Consider the following 18,969-nt stretch of genomic DNA (forward strand, 5'->3'; position numbering starts at 1 on the left):
CCAGATCCCACTGGAACCTTGTCTGCTGTCCACCACAGCCTAATCTTGGTGTCATCCACAAATCTGCTGATCCAGTTTACTACATTATCATCCAGATTGTTGATATAGATGACAAACAACGGATGCAGCACCATCCCTTCGACACACAGGCCTCCAGTCAGAGAGGTAATCATCTACTACCACTCTCTGGCTTTTCCCACGAAGCCAATGTCAATTAACTATCTCACCTTGAATACCAACCAAATGAACCTTTTTGACCAACCTCCAAAGACCTTACTAAAGTCCATGTAGACCACACTTACTGCCTTACCTTCATCAACTTCCCTGGTAAAGTCATTGAAAAGCTCTATAAGATTGGTTAAGCATGACCTACCATGCACAAAACCATGTTGTCTGTCCCTATTCAGCGCATGTCTGTCCAAATACTTACATCTAGTCCCTTAGAATACCTTCCAATAACTTAACATGACTGGTCAGGGTTACCCTCACCAACCTATAATTTCTCATCTTATTCTTAGAGCCTCCCTTAAGCAAGGGATCAGCATTAGCTCTGGATTTGCACTCCGAGATCCCTCTGTGCGTCAGTGTTCTCAAGGATCCTGCCATTTACCGTATAGTATCCTCTTGCATTTTATATCTCAGAACACATCATCTCACACTTGGTCCAAATTAAACTGCACCTGCTATTTCTCTGCCTGGTTTCCAGCTGACCTGTATCCCACAGTCTCCTTTGGCAACCTTCCTCCTTTTCCACAACTTGGATTTTTGTCATCTACAAACTTATCAGCCCATCTATATATTCATATCACAAGCAGCTAGCAGTAGTACTGATCCTTGCAGATCACCACTGGTCACAAACCTCCAATCACAGAGACACCTCTCCACCATTACCATTGTTGTCTATGGTCAAGACAGTCTTGTATCCAATTTACCAACTCACTGTGGATCCCATGTGACTACTCTTCTGGATTACTGTGCTCTAAGGGATCTTGTCAAATGCTTTACTAAAATCCGTGTATGCAGCATCCATTGCCCGATATCATCATCTTCCATCCTTCCTCATCTCCATAAAATATAACTCAATCAAATATGTGGAAGAGGGGACTCTCCCCCCCCCCCCCCACCACCACCACAAGAGTCATGCTGACTCTTAATAACCAGATCATGACACTTAATTTTAGTGTAGTGGTTCCTGTAGTGCTATTACAGCTCAGGAGGTCAGAGTTCAATCCTGTGTCATATTTAAATAGTTTGTACGTTCTCCCCATGACCATGTGAGTTACCTCCAGTGCTTCAGTTTCCTTCCACAGGCAAAAGACATACCGGTTAGTAGGTTAATTGGTCATTATAAATTGATTAGGCTAAGGTTAAAAAGGTGGGTTGCTCGGTGGTGCAGTTCGTTGGGCCTGTTCCATGCTGTATCTCTAAGTGAATAAAAAGATGAATACTGGGCATGCATTTCTAAGTGCAAGTAAATCCGATATATAAGAATCTTCCTGCCACTGACTATGTAAAGTATAATGGTGGTTTGTTGAGGAATAGCATGTAACTATTGGAATAGGTTGTCAACTATCCTTGCTTCAGTGATTTCCGCGTCTGTGTCATTTACCGCAAGGACGATATACCATTCTAGTTTCTCTTTTCACAGTGCGTGCAATGGGTGGATGAAGCAAAACTCAATCAATTACGGAGGGAGGGCATCCGCTACTCCAGAATCCAGCTCTCGGACAACGACATATACTTTATTCCTCGAAATGTCATTCACCAGTTCAAAACTGTGTCTGCTGTTTGTAGCTTAGCATGGCACATACGCCTGAAGAAATACCACCAGGAGGAGACAGAAACAAAACCAAACACAGACTCTGACACCGCCACTAAAGAAATTAAAACAGAAACTGATGTGAGCTGTTCAGATGATATGGCAGTGGAACCTGAAGTCCAGGCTAAGCTGCCCGTAATACAGGAAGATCACAGTCATCAACCCCAAGATCAGCAAAGTTTTCCACAATAACGTGTGTATATACTCAACTTTTTAAATAAATATTTTTTCTTTCTTTTTAAACAGGGATGTGAAGTTTTAGTTTTATAAGTTGGCTGGGATTCAAATTTTAGTGAAGAAATCGTGCCGTTCTTAAAGTGTGTTCCTTGAATTGCGGTGACGTTAAAATGCACTCAGCAAGTGAAGGCCAGCCCTGTTTACACAGATGTTCAGGCCATTCGTAGTCAGGATTTTGACCTCTTTAATCTGATTCCGGTTAATGTCCTGAAAAGGCCTTGTCGAACCTGCACTTCATTTCCGAGTGCATAATGTAGCAGGAGTGCCACCAGCACTATAAACCAAACAAGATGCTCTGTATCTTTACAATAGACTGTTTTTAATGAAGACTTGCCACTATTTTGCTGTTTTATATTTTACTTGCATGACTGTAAATTTACCTATTGACGAAACATATTGTGAGGATGTGCAGGAATAGATCTTTGGAATATCTGAACAATGCTCACTTATGGTCCAGTTTCTTCAGTGCTTACTCATTTCCTTGAGGATACGTTACCTTTGCCCACTCTGAGTCTCTACATTATTTCTGTTTTACAGCAGAATGATTAACCCTTTTCTGCCTCTTGAATTGACCTAGCTGGCCAGTGAGTTTATGCAGTTAGGGTACGATATTTGGGTATGACATTAGAAGTCAGGCTTGTCAGAATCTCCCACATTGAGAAAATGAACAAAATTCATTCCCCATTGGGTAGAAACAGTGCCACAAAAATGGGCAGTCATCTTAACTACTTTAGACCAGTATTTAAACTCCATGTAAGACTAACCCAACCTTAATTACTTATTCTGATTCAGCTTCCATATACAAGACTCCTTCTGCATGTATGTATCAAAGTGCATGTCTACCGTCTGCCTCTGATTTTTTATTGGAGTTCATCTCTGCAAGTCTAAAGACGTCCCTTGATCTTGGAGTATTTTAAGGGGTTTTAAATAATGTTTGAGGACAGCACGTGCATGCTGAGGTTTCTTCCAGCCTTGAATACTGAAGTTGTTGCAATTTAACCTTGTCCCTAATACCTATTGGAAATCATTGCTGATGTTCTTGAGTAGCTTTTTTATGATTACTGAGATGCCTGTTTCACTAATGGCTTAAGTCTAGCTCAGTGTCGGCCCTGGGCTGTGAAGCTGGCTGCTTCTGAGCTTCCTATTGTTAAACTGCTCATGCTGAGTTCCTTTGATCTCTGGACTGTGGAGTGGGGATATATGCCACAACCTTTCACTGGACTCCAGCTGAAGGCATTCATTTCTGGATATCTTTGTGAAATAAACATGGCAAAATATCAATAAGATTGCTTGGGAAAGAAGAAAGATAGATTTTTATTGCCAGTTTCTCTTGAACTATTACTCATTTGTCCTGGTTAGGATTGCAGTACCTCTTTAGGTACTTCTTGATTAGACTTCTGAAAATCTTCCCTAAAAGTGTTCAGGAACATATTCCATTGATTCACCCGGAAATTTCTTGTTGAAAGATTAAATGGGGAAAAAATTAAGTCTGTGATGAGGAGACCTTAAGTCACTTGGGTTAGATAACTTTAGAGTGGGGTGGAAGACCTTTCTCATTCATAAAATTATGAACTTGTACTTCATAGCAACTATTAATATATTAAGATTTCTGATACTGAAGAACTTGGGGCATAATGTTAATGCAACCCACACCTGTCCAGGTATGTAGCCATATCTGTCATTCTGCCACTCCTGGGCAAGGTAGTTGCTCTCATTCATTAGACAATCTCAATTAATTTTATGTATCTTTTATAATTTTGTTCTTATCAATGCTATGATTAGAACTTGTTTAAACTTCCGTCCTCTACTCCTTTCCACATTTGTTTCCCATTGTTGCAGACCCAAAGTACTTTGGAACAAAGCCATTCAAGCCTTGTAGCAGAATGTGCTTCAGAGTGTAGCAAGCCCAAAATCCCAAGAAAGCTGAAAGGCTCGGAGATGTTTCTTGAATATTTTTGGTTGATAGATTTCCATGCCTAGCAAAGGTTTTTGGAATCTAGGCAGATCTTAAAAAAAAAAATCTAAATCAATTGTAATTATATTGAACAGCAGAAAAGGCTTTAAAGATAAAATAGTCCAACTCCTTTTATTTCCTTCTCGAGCTTGCTCTTTTCCAGGCCTCAGAATACAGGGATCATGAGATCATGACTAGTTCACATTTTACTCTGTTGCTAGTTGTGTGATGCATTGCTGAAGAAGTTGCTGGCTAATTACAGCAATAATTATTTATTAATCTGCAGCAAGCTGCATTAAGATGCAAAAAAAGACCCTCTCATTGGTGGAAAGCTTATGGAACCATATCACATCTCCTACAAAGATATTTGGTATTGAAATTTTGATACTGCTTACTCAATCTCAACTCAATTTTAAATTAACGGTCTTAACTAGTTTTACATTACAATTAGCTTACCTTTAATTCAATATCCATAAAGTGGAAGATAATGGGAACAATGGCTTCCTTGAAATCAAAAATTCATTCTTGTTGCACTTTGTATCGTTTCATTTTTCTTTTGAAGTAATTTGACAGCTAAATTTACTGAGTTTTGCAGTGTGTTGAAACTGGCCTAAGAAGCAATAACCATTTTGACACAAAGGTCAACAGACTAACGTTAGGCATATGAGCACACACTGGAAGTGTAAGGAAAAAGTCCTTGTAGCATTTCATTTTCTGCACAGACTGTCCGTCTCTTATAAGTGCAAATCTGTTCTGCAGCCATGTTTCATTTTAGTTAATCAATAGAATTTTTTTAGGGATCTAGTTTAATATCCACTCAAAATTGGAAGAAAATCTGCAGGAAAAATTATTTCCTGAAGTTGTTGATGGAAGCACCCAACAACAAATTGCATAAAGTTAATTTTTAATATAAAGCATTGTGATTGGTATGCACTGCCAGATGGTGATCTAGTTCAGCCATTCCTACTAATCGCCCACACTTGCTTTCAAAATTAAATTGGACAATTAGAAGGGAATAAAATTCCCAGACTTGTTTTTCCTGTATGCCAGGAAAGGTGTAAATAGGCTAATGATGGCCAACTATGCTGTTAAGATTCTAATACAAGCTTGTCTTTTCAACCTTGTCTTATTCTGTTGATCCGCATGTTATGTACTTTCTAGGCTCCAGGAGCAATTAGACTGGAATCGAGAAAGCAGTCAAATGCAGAGCAGATTACTTGGTACAATGAGCTTAAAAAATGCTTTGATTTCAGAAAGGTATTGCCTAAATTGAGTTTCGTTGAATCCCAAGTATAGTCTCAATATGATGGGAATTTGAGTAGTTCTGTATTTTAAAATGACCTGATGATGCCAATTTGCAGTGGCACCTTGTAGCATTTGGGCTGAATTGAGGACTAGCTTGCATAATCTTCCATTTAGATGACTGAGGGATAATCTAATCAGGCTGCTTAACATTAAGAATAGATTCAAAATGTCAAAGGAACTTTAAACAAATCAACAGAGCATCAACAAATCTTCTCACATCCAGCTGATGCTGCTCAACATACTGAGTTCCTCCAGAGATTTTTTTTGTAGCAAAGAAGCTTTCAACTGGTTTGGAATTCAGTGCAAAGGATATGATTTTAGAGCACTTCTCATAACGTGGGATAAACGTTTGCAATTCTCTTTGCAAGCGCAGATCACACTATAGGTGTGGATGCTGAGAGGTTCAGTTAAATTCTTGAGTTCAGATGGTTAGTTTTAAATACTGGTTATACATTATTGGTGGATTAAAGGAGATGATTGGGAGATCAGCTTGATATTACAGTTTGAGCTTGATATTACAATTGACGGATTGAGTGACCATTGACTCGGGTATGAAAATAATTTAATATTTTCGAAAGTCCCATTGTTCTGAAACCCATTAGCTTTTGAGGGAAATGGGGAAGATTTTGCATGTCTAACTTAACACTCTTGATGTGAATTTCTTTCAAGCAATTCAAACCAATCTGCCCTCTCTTAAGACAATACCAGTTTTTGTGCACAGCTTGAAACTGGCTACATGTCCTCTGCACTGGAAACTCAGTGGAACCACTTAGATATATGCAGTGCGTACCTTCATATAACTCTACATGTTCTGCCTTGGTTTGCCCTTCCTGACAATCCATTGCATAATTTCCCTCTTGACATTATAGGTACAAAATCAGGACATTCAGACTCTTGTATCTTTTCTAGCCAGCAGGCTAAGGACTACCCAACTGAAGGACCGACGTTGCACGTTTTGTCCCATCTCTACATGATGGACATGTTAAATGCCAGTGAAACCGCTGCCTGGATTGTTGTCTTTCACCTATAGATTTGTCCAGTTGCTTAACTCCAAGTTGTCAATCTAAGTTGGAAGCAATAAACAGCTATCTCTCCTGGATTCCCCATTCCGTTTCCATTCCAACATCAATTTTCTAAATGGCAAACATGTAGCTTTTTTCAGCCAATTGTACATCTCTTCCTGTTCCAGTAATATGACAGTATGCTTAATATTGAGATATCTACAAAATCAGAATAGATGTTAAAATCTGATTTAAAAAAAATAAAACTATAATGTAATGTGCAATCATAAATGATGTAATCTGTGTAAACAGGGTTCTTGAGCAACTAGCACTTGCTAACATGATGGACAACCTTTATATTGAAAATAATTTTATCCTCCAGATACTTAGGTTGAAGGGGAGGGGGGTGGGGTAAGAATTCCAGAAACTCATTCTCTGCTTTTTAATGAGAGGAGCTGTATTTGTTGTCTTGTCCTGAGATTTTTAGAGCTTAAAATTTGGTTGTTCAGAGTAAAACTTGCTTCCCAGGCACTTGTATTTTTTATTCACTTTAGTGTATTTGTAATTTTTTATCCATTTATAAGTGTAAGCTGTTTTCAAAAGAAATATGACTCCTTTAAGATATTGTAATATTGTACCTAGCAGGATAATTCCTTCAGGTTTATCTTACTTTACCAATAGTCAGCATTATTGAAATGCCTCAGTGTATCTAGCGGTAATTTATGAAGACATTTACTTTATTTTTGAACATTTCTATCAGTGTAGCAGAGTTAATGCCCAGAAGGGTATTGTATTTTTGTATTTCTGTTAAGTATATTTACATTAATGTAAACTTTTCAGCCAATCTGCATGCATTATTGATATCATTGGCTTACAAATCTTCAGAATACTGTAATATGGTGCCACACTGCAAGTGGGCATGTCTGTTCTTGAGATCATTACACAATCAAGCTGCAAGTATGTCCATCCATTCTTAGAGTGCATAAGATCATTCCTGAAGTTGACCCATTGACGAGCTTTGTGCCTGCCCATTCTGGGAGATCATTGGACTGTCAGATTGAGTACATCTCTCATTTTAGACATTTGCTTCAGAGGGAGGGTGGTGTAAGATAGATCATAGTAAATTGATTGCTGGCTACACAAATCAGTCATTGACTTCAAATCTGTCATCTGCCATATGTTCCCACTCACCAAGTAAAATATCTTGCTTTGTGTCCTTTCTTCTGCACTACCAGAATGTCAACTGCCGACCAGGGTCAGAGGTGTTAACAGAGCTGAAGGGTTGCTGTTAATCAGGCTTTGTTTGAAAATTTTGACTACTTCTAATAGATCAAGACTGCAAAAATGTTGGTGTCACCCGACATTAAATATGAGATTGCAAGTCAACCGAAGGGATCTTTCCATTAGTGCTGTTCCTTCAGTAGTTATGTGGCAGGGCACTCCACATTCTCACCATTTTTGTAGTTGAGGGATTTGTCCTGAATTTCATTTGGAGTTATAGTGAATTACCTGTTTGAGCCCTGATTTTTTTTTAAATGGCCTACCCCGACCTGGAAACATCTTCAATGTATCTGCATTTCTTAATCAAGGAATATTACAGCTCTGGAGCTGTACAGCTGGTCAGTGATAGCAGTCTGAGTAAAGGGATGGTGACAAGAAGAGGCACCAAAAAGCTTTCTGGGATTTTGGTGTCAAGTGGTAGCTACTGGAAAATGTGCTCTCCGCAAGTCAAGTCAATCTACAGTCATGAAGAAAATAATGGCTTTTTGGTCTAATCTACTGGAAAGTGGAAGAGAACCAAAAGAACAAATTGTGATCTCTCGGAATAAATAGAATAGAAAAGGCACTAATTTTCTTTTGATGCAACAGCAGACTTGCATCCTCAGGAGTGCACCACTCTTAATGTATTTTCTTTCCACTTGCCCGGTACAATTCAAAACTAAAGGGATAAGTGCAGTATGTGTTAGTTTGTTGATGGACACTTGACTATTTTGGACAGACAGCCAATTCCACTGTCAATGCAAAGTACTGTTCCACAGCCACATGTGAATCTGTAAAACCAGTGGTCCATGGAGGAAATTGTTCATGAGAACCTCACTTGCAAATAAAATTTTCAGAATGGCATTTGCTTGGGAAGTAAGATTTGCTTTGCTTGGCCTTAGTTCCATCACAACCCCTATAAATTCTTGTCTCACCAGAGGGTGTAATAACTTTTTAATGAAGCGGAGTGTGAGCGAATGGTACATTTTAAGATAAATAAATCTCTACGTGATATTAACCTTTTGCTCAGTGAATTTCTTTAGTTCACTATATGAAGCATGTTTTAACCTTTTAAAATGTTGCTTTGTAAGATTTTAAATTTGAGCGTGCAGATGGAATACATAGAAAATTTCTTTGAAGTATTTTTTTAAATAAACTGGAAAAAGTTCTGAAGTTGTCTTTTTTTATTGGTGTTATTTTAATGAAGGAAACTGTAATTTTCTGTAACTTAAAAAATACTGCGCACAAACAGGACATTTAATCCAACTAGTCTGTAAGTGTTAAGAGTTGAGCCAACTATACTGTTTAATTTCATCAGAATATCATAGCATTCCTTTTTCCCTCATGCAATTATTAGCTTATTTGTAAATACATCAAGTGGTGGTTCTATGCAATAACAGCCGGAGGAGATGGTAGAGATGGATGCAATTACAATCTTTAAAGACAGTGGGACAGTTATGTTGGAAAGGTTTAGAGGGATATTGCTCTGATGCCAGCAAATAGATGGGCATCTTGGTTGGCATGAAGAACCTGTTATTGTTCTATGCTATGAATCTATGCTAACATCCCTCCTAATTGCCCTGAGATGATGGGTTGCATATTTTCATTCTTTAATATGACTCCTCCACCAGTGACTTAGTCTACATTCCAGATCATAGAATATTGTACACAGAAGGCTACTCACTTCATCAAACCTGTTATTTCTTTAATGCAGTTAGTTCTACTTCACACTTTTTCCAGGTAAGCCCCAAAAGGGTTTTCTTTAAGAATTTAACCAAGTCTTTCTTTAAGGCTCTCATTGATTCTCTGTCCACTACCCCTTGTACCATATCTCTGAAAAGGTATTCAATCAGAATCTCATTTATTATCACTGTTTTATGATGTGTTGTTTCATGGCAGTAGTACAGACACATAAAATTTCTATAAACTACAAAATAAATGTATTCTGTTTTAAAGTTTTCACTTACATTGTCTGTTACTTTTGCCCATGTCCAACTTCCATGCCTTCTAGTGTCATCCTTCAGTCACTGGAAACTGAACCCACTGGGATTTGAAGCAGATGACACAATCTATGGGTCACCTTCACATCCCATCCAAAGCTTCTGCAATATTCCTAATATCAAGTACAGGACACCAGTTCAGTTGAACAAACTTATTAAACATAGATTTAGCAATGCATTATGTCCCTAACTGGTTTATTTAATTTGTCTTATTACTTTTTAAAGATCTGTGCAAAATAATAGAAACCTAGTTTCTGTTCTTGAGCCCTATTTAAAATTGTATTATTTAGCATGTGCTGACTTTTCTCAATGTACCAGAAATTATCAAGTCACACTTATCTGCATTGAATTTCATCTGCTATGTATTTGTCTATTTCTACAGTCTATCTATGTCTATGCTCATGTCTTTTAGTCTTGTGATATCATCATTGTTTATTGCACTTGAGATGTTTTGTGCAAAATGTAAATTTAAAAATGTGTGTTTGTGTGTGCGCCCTTAACTCCTGGTGGAGTCGTCGGGACACCGTCATAACAAGCTTTTGGTATGTTCATCGTACGGCATGTCTTAGGCATCTGAAATCTGGCAGAGCCCATCCCACTCCAGGTTTTTTTTTTACGAGGTCGAGTTGTTAGCTCGACACTCAACCCAGGCACGGATGGAGAGCGTGCAAGGGAGCCGGCCGGATTCGAACTCAGGACCTCTCGCCCCGAATTCCAGCGCTGATGCCACTATGCCACCAGCCGGCAAAAATTTTTAAATAGTGCCCTGCAAAATATTACCATTGCTGGTTTTATACATGCTGTGTAATTAGGAGGGGGAAAAAATGTTAAATAGTTCTCTCATGGTGTGCCGTAGATGTAGTAATCCAGTAAAGTCCTTAAATGTAGTTATTGCAACTGGATATGCTGAGGAAATAAAGGGTGAGAGATTTGATTTTAGATAATGCTATCTGGCATCTGCAGTGTTTTGATGCTCTCCACATAAAACAACTATGGAATGGAGTGACAAACGAGAAAATCTGCAGATGCTGGAAATCTGAGCAACACGCACAATTGCTGGAGGAACTCAGCAGGCCAGGCAGCATCTAGGAAAAGAGTACAGTCGACATTCCGAGCCAAAACCCTTCGGCAGGATGGCAGAACATGAAGTGGAATGACAGTTTTCTAAGCAATTAGGGTTAGTTTCCTGGTAGACGATCTTAAGTGAAAAGATAATTAATACATTTCAAAGGCATTTAGTCACTCAAAGGAATAATGTATTAATACAGGCAAATAGCATTAGGGTAGATAGGCATAAAAGCTGGCATGGACTTGATAGGCCAACAGCCCAATTCTGTACTGTACGACTATTTCTATGAAAGGTTGCTGGTTTCCTGCTTTTATCTGTATGTATTCCTTCCCCTCCCACTCTCAGCTTGCACTCCATTCTTATTGCTCCTCCTTGCTATATCCCTCATCAATACACTACAGACCTCTCTGCATTTGCACTCCCACTCTTAATGTATTTTCAACCACTTCTTCCCACCCCATTTCAAACAACTTTGCTCTACTAGTAAGTGCTTAGAATCCTTGGCATCTACAGAAACCTTTAGAATCATCAAAGATCAGTTACAGTTACATAACATGAACTTAATAAAGAACAATGTGCCTTTCACATTCTTTTAGGATACATCAAATGACTTTATAGCCAAGGGAGCACTTTTGAAATGTAGTTACTCTTATAAAGTACTGAAATATACCCTATCTCAACCATTGACAATTGTCCCATACACCCTGGTGATTGCCCCAGCTGCAATTTTCATAATGATGCTTAATACTAATTACCTAATTAACTCATTTTAAGCACTAAATTCAAGATGCATAATTTAATTTTAATGACCTGATTTAAATTCTTACCTGTGTGTGTGTCTGCTTAAATTCAGTCAATGGAACTTAAACTCAGCACCTTCTGAGCTTAGTGTTATCTGCTCAGCCTATCTCGTGCCTGAGGCTTCACTGAGAACTGAACAGAGAGAAAATGAGCAATTAACTAATTGACATCAAGATGAATATAAAGCTAAATGTGACTATGTCTTCTGACTACGATGTAATTGAATTTATGGACAATTGGTGACCGTAAATCTAGATTACATTCCCAGTGTGTGCAATAGTTCAGCAGTTGATCTTGAAATAAGGACACAAGTAAATGGATTGCCTGATGCCAGCACTGGAAAGCAGCAGGCATCTGCAATTGTGCACAAAACATTTCCCAAGAACTAATGATTGAAGCTGAGCTCAGCACCCTGCTTCATATTGGCATCAAAATTATATTAAATGTGTATCAAATGGTTGGACCACTGTTGGAACACTCGGCACTATTCTGATTGCAGTTTCATTTTAAAAAAAAATACAGAGACACTTGATGCAAAAGTGATTTGTGAAGATCATATCAGTACTGCAAGGTTACATTTAACAGGAAAGGACAAATGGCTGTGTGTCTCTCCTGCAAAGCAAATGCTGAAAAGTGACTTGATTAAGATTTTTTGCATTAATCTTGAGGGGATAAAATTTCCACTTCTAAGGAAGGGCACATTCAAGATGGATGCCAAGAAATTAAACAAGGAATCCAAAAGAAACATCTCCATCTCAAAACGAGAACGTGGTAGATGTGTGCCCTGTAGGGCCCAACTGGGTGCACCAAAGAAAAAACTGGAAATCTGTAATAAAAACAGGAGCTGCTGGAAATGTTCAGCAGGGCAGGCTGCATCTGTGGGAAGAGAAAGAGTTAACATTTCAGGAGGAAGAACCTCAATCAGATCTCAGGGATTGCTAGACGGGCATGCAAGAGAAAGGTTGCCCCTATACATGAGTGATGAAGGATGAGAGGCACATATAGAGAATAAATAATGGCTTGGACTTGTTGGGCAATACAATATATTCTGATTTAATTTTTCTCATTACCTAATGAATCTTTCAGCCTGCATGTAGAGTCCAAAGACATCTTGTGGCTGTTTAATAATAGGCACTGATGGAAATCACACTTCACCAGAACCCCTCTTTGTCTGCCTGGAAGAGAGATTAGATCAAGCTGCTCACTGTTGTATCCTGAAATCTGAGCTGAGAGAAGCTGTATAACATGGAAAAATGCCAAATGTGGCTCAGTAGCTGGCATTCTGTGAGAGAGAAGGTTGTGAATACAAGTTCCATACCAGAAACTTAATCGTTTAAGTTGATGCATTTGCTGTGATACTGAAGGAATGGTGTGCTGTTAGAGGTAGATCTTTCAAAAGAGAGCTTAAACCAAGGTCTCATCTTCCTTCAGGTAGACATGAAATTCTGTGGCAATAGTTCAAAGAATCAATTAGTTTTATCCAGTCTTGTGTAAACAGCACTGTCGATAGCTATGGTGTGATATTGATCAACTGGAAAGCAATGACAGATGGAATTTAATCCCAGCAAGCAAAAAGTAATGCATTTTGGGAGGTTGTGAGGGTAGGATATAAACAAATAGTAGGGCCCCAGAGATTGTTGATGAACACAAGACCTTGGAATAAAAGTTGACAGATCCCTGAAAGGACATATTGAGAGGGTGATGAATAAGGCTTACAGGATGTTTGCTTTCATCAGTGATGCAAAGAATGTCATGTTACAATTTTATTTAACATTGGTTGGGTCTCACAGGGGTGTGCAGTTCCAGTCACAAGGCTGTGACTATACTGGAAAAGATGCAGGGGCAATGATGCAGCCTGGAATGGAGCATTTCAGTTATAAGGAGACATTGGAAACGCCATGTCTGTTATCCCTGGAGTGGGCAAGGATGAGAGGTGATCTGATGGAGGTGTACAAACAATGAGGCTGCTGAGGGTAGATAAGTGAGATCTGTATCCTGTGGTGGAGGCATTTAAAACCAGTGTTTAAGATGAGAAGTAAAACATTTAGAAAGACGCCCTATTGGCCATTGCAGAGAGTGGTCGTGCCCTGTTCTGTCTACAGAATAAACTGGAATAATTCTTTATCAGTGCTTCCCAAACCTGCGATACCTATCGCTTGGAAGGATAATGTTGGTAGGTACATGTCATCAGCTTTCAAGCTTCAGTTGGTTGCCAGTACCTCATCTTTGCTGGTCAAAATTCTGGAAATCTTCCCAACGACTTTGTATGGTACCTTCGCTCTGTGGATGCAGTCAGTCTGAAGGTAACTCACCATCACTGCCTCAGGGCAAAGGGATATGTAATGAATGGCAACCTTACCAGAAATCCTTGGACATGAGTAAGTAAAAGAGAAAAGATGAAAGGATAAGTTAATCAAGGCAGATAAACTAAAATCCCCTTCTACATTATTTCATTCCTGTTTCTCGCTGTATGAACATTTGCTAATTGACAATTTCAAACAGAGGGTTAGTTTCCGTATCTAACTTCATCTCCAATTATTTTCCAAAACAACACCATCCTATTTACTCTAGCTGAACAGTGCATCACTGACTAATTGATGAGTCCACTTATTCATGTTTCATTCCTCGTATCAGTAGCATAGCTCAATTGTTATTCAGTGGTTAGTGAATGTGTTTGGTGAGTTAATACTTGGATTTTGATCTCTATCTTCCAGATAATCTTCAGATCCTGTAACATTTCTTACAGAAATGTAAGGTAAAGTCTTTCTCTGTCCTCTGTTCGGGTACCATTGTGTTGCGAGGTGTGATTCAAGCATATACACAGTGCAGAAGAGAAAATTGTGCATATATAAAATCAAGAGGAGACAATGGATATCTTGCATAAGGCCATACTCTGAGAATTATGAAAACTTATGGAAATTTGGAGGGTAAAAGAGCAATTATGTATCTCTAGCAGAAAACAAAAGCAAATTGCAAAAGATTCTACATGTACACTCAGTGGCTGCTTTATTAGATATGTTCTGTATGTAATAAAGTGGCCACTGAGTGTGTGTTTGTGGTCTTCTGCTGCTGTAACCCATCGACTTCAAGGTTCAATGCATTGTGCCTTAGTTGCTTTTCTGCACACTGCTGTTGTGATGTGTGGTCATTTGAGTTACTGTCACCTTCCTGTCAGCTTGAACCAGCCTAGCCATTCTACTCTGAGTTCCCTCATTAACAAGGCTTCTTCGTACACAGAACTGCCGTTCACTGGGTTTTTTGTTGTTGTTTTTCACACCAATCTCTGTAAACTCAAGAGATTGTGTTGTGTGAAAATCCCAGGAGATCATTGATTTTTTGAGATACCCAAACCACCCCATCTGGCATCAACCATCATTCCATGGTTAAAGTCACTTAGTACACACTTCTTCTCCATTTTGATATTTGGTCTGAACAACAACTGAACCTCGTGACAAAGTCTGCATGCTTTTATGCATTGAGTTGCTGCCACATGATTGGCTAGCTAGATGTACACATTTAAAAACAAGAATACGGGTGTACCCAATAAAGTGGCAACTGAGTGTATCTCTGGTAGATAAAATAAAAGAGAATCATAAAAGATTCTATATGTATATTTAAATAGGTCAAGAGAGTAGGCACCCCTTGAAGATCAGTGCTTTAATCTACCTGGATCAATGGGGAATGGGCAAAGTCTCAAATGTATTCTTATCTTATTTACTATAGCTTGGTAGCTCATGAATTCTGGGGAGAAAACACTGATAACCTGAAGCATATCAACATTATGAAGGAGGACTCGAGGGAGATCCTACGAAAGAAAAGGTGGACAGATGTATCTTAGCATGTTATGGAAAGCAAGGGAAAAGATTGTTGAGGTATTGGAAGAGATTTTTCTACTAAGGGCCTGTGAGCCTTGTATCAGTGGTGTGAAGGTCACTGCAAGGATTCTGAGAGACAGGATTTCTTTGCATATGGAAAGGACTGGTTAAGAAGAGTCAGTATGGCTTTCAGCTTGGAAAATCAAGTATCATGAATTTGAGTTATTTGAAGAGGTGATCAAGGAGATTGACATGGGTAAAGTAGAAGACATTGTCTATGTGATCTTTAACAAATGGTTGGAGCACAGGGGATCCAGTTAGATACACAATCGGCTAGGAGGTAGGAGGCAACATATGCTCCTTGAGGGTTATTTTTCATTTTGGAGGCATATGAGCAGTGGTATGCTGCAGAGAACGATGCTGGGTCCTCTACTGATTAGTAAATTTCAGATGACACCAAAACTGGTAGGTATAATGAGCAAGGAAGAAAGTTTTCTAAGGTCGCAACAGAATCTAGGTCAACTGGTTAATTGGGCAAGATTGTGGCAGATGGAATTTAACATAGGCAAATGTTAAGTGATACATTTTGGGAAGTTAAACTAGGACAGGAGGTGGACAGATCATGGCTGGGCCCTGGAGAGTGTGGCCGATTAGATACAAGCATTATTGGGATACAAGTACATGGTTCCCCAAAAGTTACAACACAAGTAGACATGGCTAGATGAAGACATACTACATGCTTGCCTTTATTGGCCAAAGCATTGAGTCATTGTCCAAAACATTGGTTGAGCCACAAATGGAGCATAAAAGGTGGTTCTAGTTACCACGCCACAGGAAAGATGTGATTGAGCTGGAGTGGGTGCAGCAAAGATTCACATGAATTGGAAATGTTGAGTTATAAGGAGAGATTGGATAAGTTGGAGACCAACATCCGGTGCTGCTGGCAGATCATCAATTCGGTGAAAGACGCTCTTTGGTCGGCCCGAAACTTGATGGTCTGCCAGCTGACGGAGATGTCCGTGACTGAATGCTGCCGACTGGCACATTCTCGTCTGCAGGAGTACGTTCTGAGGGATGCACTCAAACTTGGTGCAGCCACCACGAAGGCCCGGTGGGGAAGGACCACAGTTTAACGTTCATCACCCGTAGGAGGGGGAGAGGTTGGGTGGGGAGGAGACCTACCCTCATCAGCGGTGTGGACAGATAATCAACATGGTGCCCAAGGAGTGGGTGGAATTGTTAATTTGGGAAAGTATTAGAGCCATTGCCTGCCTTTATTGTTGAAAATTTTGATTGTTAATAAGTCTTAACACTTGACCAAGAGTTGAGAGTAAACACATGATTTACTGTAAACATCTTTCATTTGTAAATGAACAGAGTCAACGCAAAATTTTATTGTTAATAACTGTATTGAATAAGGACTCACAGTCAACGAATGGTTTTCTTTTTCTGTATGTAATTATTTTTATTTTGTAATATTTCTGAATAAAGTATTTTCGGAAAAAAAAAATTTCCCGTGGAGTAAGGCTGAAAGATGAAACAATAGTGGTATATAAAATCATGAAAGAAAAAGAAAATAATAGCCAGTGTGTTTTTCCCATGCTAGGGTGCCCAGAAGGAGAGGATATGGGTATCAAGTGAAAGTTTAAAGGGGTAATTTTTTTCTTTCTCACAAAGAATAGTTGTTATCGGGAGCGAACAGATGAGGCGGTGGAGGCAGAAAGAATAATAATAATTGAGGCAATTGAACCGACATTTGAATGATCAGGGATATGGATTCAATGCAAACGTCTAGGTTTAAGTTATTATGCGTGGATATGGTCATTGTAGAGGCGCGGGGTTGAAGGTCCTGTTTCCTTGCTACACAGCCCTATGATATAAAGTCAGTGTTTTCAATTGCACTGCCAGCTTTGCTACACAAAGATGATAAATCTAACGTCGCGTTGAGATTGAAATGATTAAAACAAAACTGGGACCTTGGAACGCAAATTTACGATTTTCGGCTCCCTTGCGCGGCGAAGGGGCGGAGGTTTTTAAATATTCGTTCATTACTATTCATGACGCTGCATAAACACTCATCAATATTCATGATAGACGGCTGCTTCTTCCTCTCGTGCAACGAACGGGCTGCATGCACATCTCAGACGTTGGCCGCGGCCCACTGCCTGGTCGTGGGCAGACGGGAGCAGGTGAGGCCGGGGCCGGGGGCAGGACCGGGAACAGACTGGGCCGCGGCTCTAGCCGGTACCTGGGAGGGGGAGGAAGCGAGGGGGAGATGGGGCGGCCCGGCCCGGCCGGGGCTGAAGAAGGGAGGAAAAGGAGATGGGAAGGGACCTGATGGGTAGGGGCGAGGGAGGAGATGGTTGAGGGATCCTAGTGAGGGGCGAGGAGGGGGTAGGGTGCAGGGAAGAAAGGAGTGTCTAGATAGTGACGAGGAGGAGGGAGGATCCTGGTCTGGTGGTGGGGAGGGGATATAGGGGGAGTGTTCAGGCAGGAGGTGGAACGGAGGGGGGCTCTGGTTACTGGGAAGAAGGCTCTGGTGCTGGGGGGGGAGAGGAGGGTTCAAAGGGTTCAAGCTAAGGGCGGGGGGAGACAGGGAGGGAAACCTCTGCTCTGGTGGGGGGATGGAGAAGTAGGATGGGATTCTGTTGAGGGGAGGGTCAGAAGGTAAAAGAATACTCTGGTGGGGGGAGCAGTTTGTTTTGCTCTTAAATCACGTATGGTTTGTAAGTTTGAGATTACGTTTGATAATTTCATGAATCCCATCAGTACCATGCTGAGGCCCAAAACTGAATTTTAGTTTATTTTGTATGTTTGTAATTAGGTAAGATGAACAACAAATGGCCTGGAAAACAACAGACACCATAACTTGGTACCAGAAAAAGGTATGCACACAACGTGTAAGGACAATGCAAGGCATAAATAGGTTCTGATAGAATTTACAGTGTAGTATCAACCCTTTGCCCCAGCTAGACTAATCCACTAATTATGCTCCTCTTCAGCCCCCTACGTGTTATGTTTATCTTGATTAACCAATTTTTTTTTGTATTTCTGTCTCATGTTTTCAGCAGATTTAACTTAAATACATTTGTTCTGTCAGCCACCCCATGGTTAAAGGAGCTGGATTAATTCATAATTTCCCCCCTCTGCCTTTCTTTCTCCTTAGGCCTCCAGTCCCATGATCCTCTCATATTCCTTTTGGCAATCAACTTTCCAGATCCCTCCTCCTCCTGTCTTCTCCTATCATTTCGGATCTCCCCCCCACACTTTCAAATCTATTACTATCTCTTCTTTCAGTTAGTCCTGACGAAGGGTCTTGGCCCGAAACGTTGACTATACCTCTTTCTATAGATGCTATATAACCATATAACAATTACAGCACGGAAACAGGCCATCTCAGCCCTTCTAGTCTGTGCCGAACTCTTACCCTATCCTAGCCCCACCAACCTGCACTCAGCCCGTAACCCTCCATTCCTTTCCAGTCCATAAATGATGCTGCCTGGCCTGCTGCGTTCACCAGCAATTTTTATGTGTGTTGCTTGAAATTCCAGCATCTGCAGATTTCCTCATGTTTGGATTAATTCATAACTGTTTTACATTTATTCTCAGTTTCTACCACAATTTCTATTATTTTGAAGACCTCCATCGAGGGCTCTTTTGGTTTTCTCTATTTTTAGATAAAAGAGGTCCAACCTGCTAACCATTTCC

At 39.9% G+C, this 18,969-nt stretch overlaps 2 protein-coding genes across 2 annotated transcripts in view; both read left to right on the forward strand.

Annotated features, from left to right (window-relative positions):
- LOC140209991 (lysine-specific demethylase 9-like) overlaps positions 1–8,745 on the forward strand; it is a 75,551-nt gene extending 66,806 nt beyond the window's left edge. The window contains exon 7 of the mRNA XM_072278705.1: positions 1,649–8,745. Within this exon, the coding sequence (XP_072134806.1) occupies positions 1,649–2,011 (363 nt within the window). The 3' untranslated portion in view covers positions 2,012–8,745. The remainder of the gene's footprint in view (positions 1–1,648) is intronic.
- Positions 8,746–17,334: 8,589 nt separating this feature from the next.
- The window catches only part of phtf1 (putative homeodomain transcription factor 1), a 29,329-nt gene continuing 27,694 nt past the window's right edge, over positions 17,335–18,969 (forward strand). Inside the window, exons 1-2 of the mRNA XM_072278711.1 lie at positions 17,335–17,450; positions 18,086–18,146. Of these exons, the coding sequence (XP_072134812.1) occupies positions 18,102–18,146 (45 nt within the window). The 5' untranslated portion in view covers positions 17,335–17,450; positions 18,086–18,101. The remainder of the gene's footprint in view (positions 17,451–18,085; positions 18,147–18,969) is intronic.

This window comes from Mobula birostris, chromosome 14 (assembly GCF_030028105.1).
Source record: "Mobula birostris isolate sMobBir1 chromosome 14, sMobBir1.hap1, whole genome shotgun sequence".
Taxonomy (NCBI): domain Eukaryota; kingdom Metazoa; phylum Chordata; class Chondrichthyes; order Myliobatiformes; family Myliobatidae; genus Mobula; species Mobula birostris.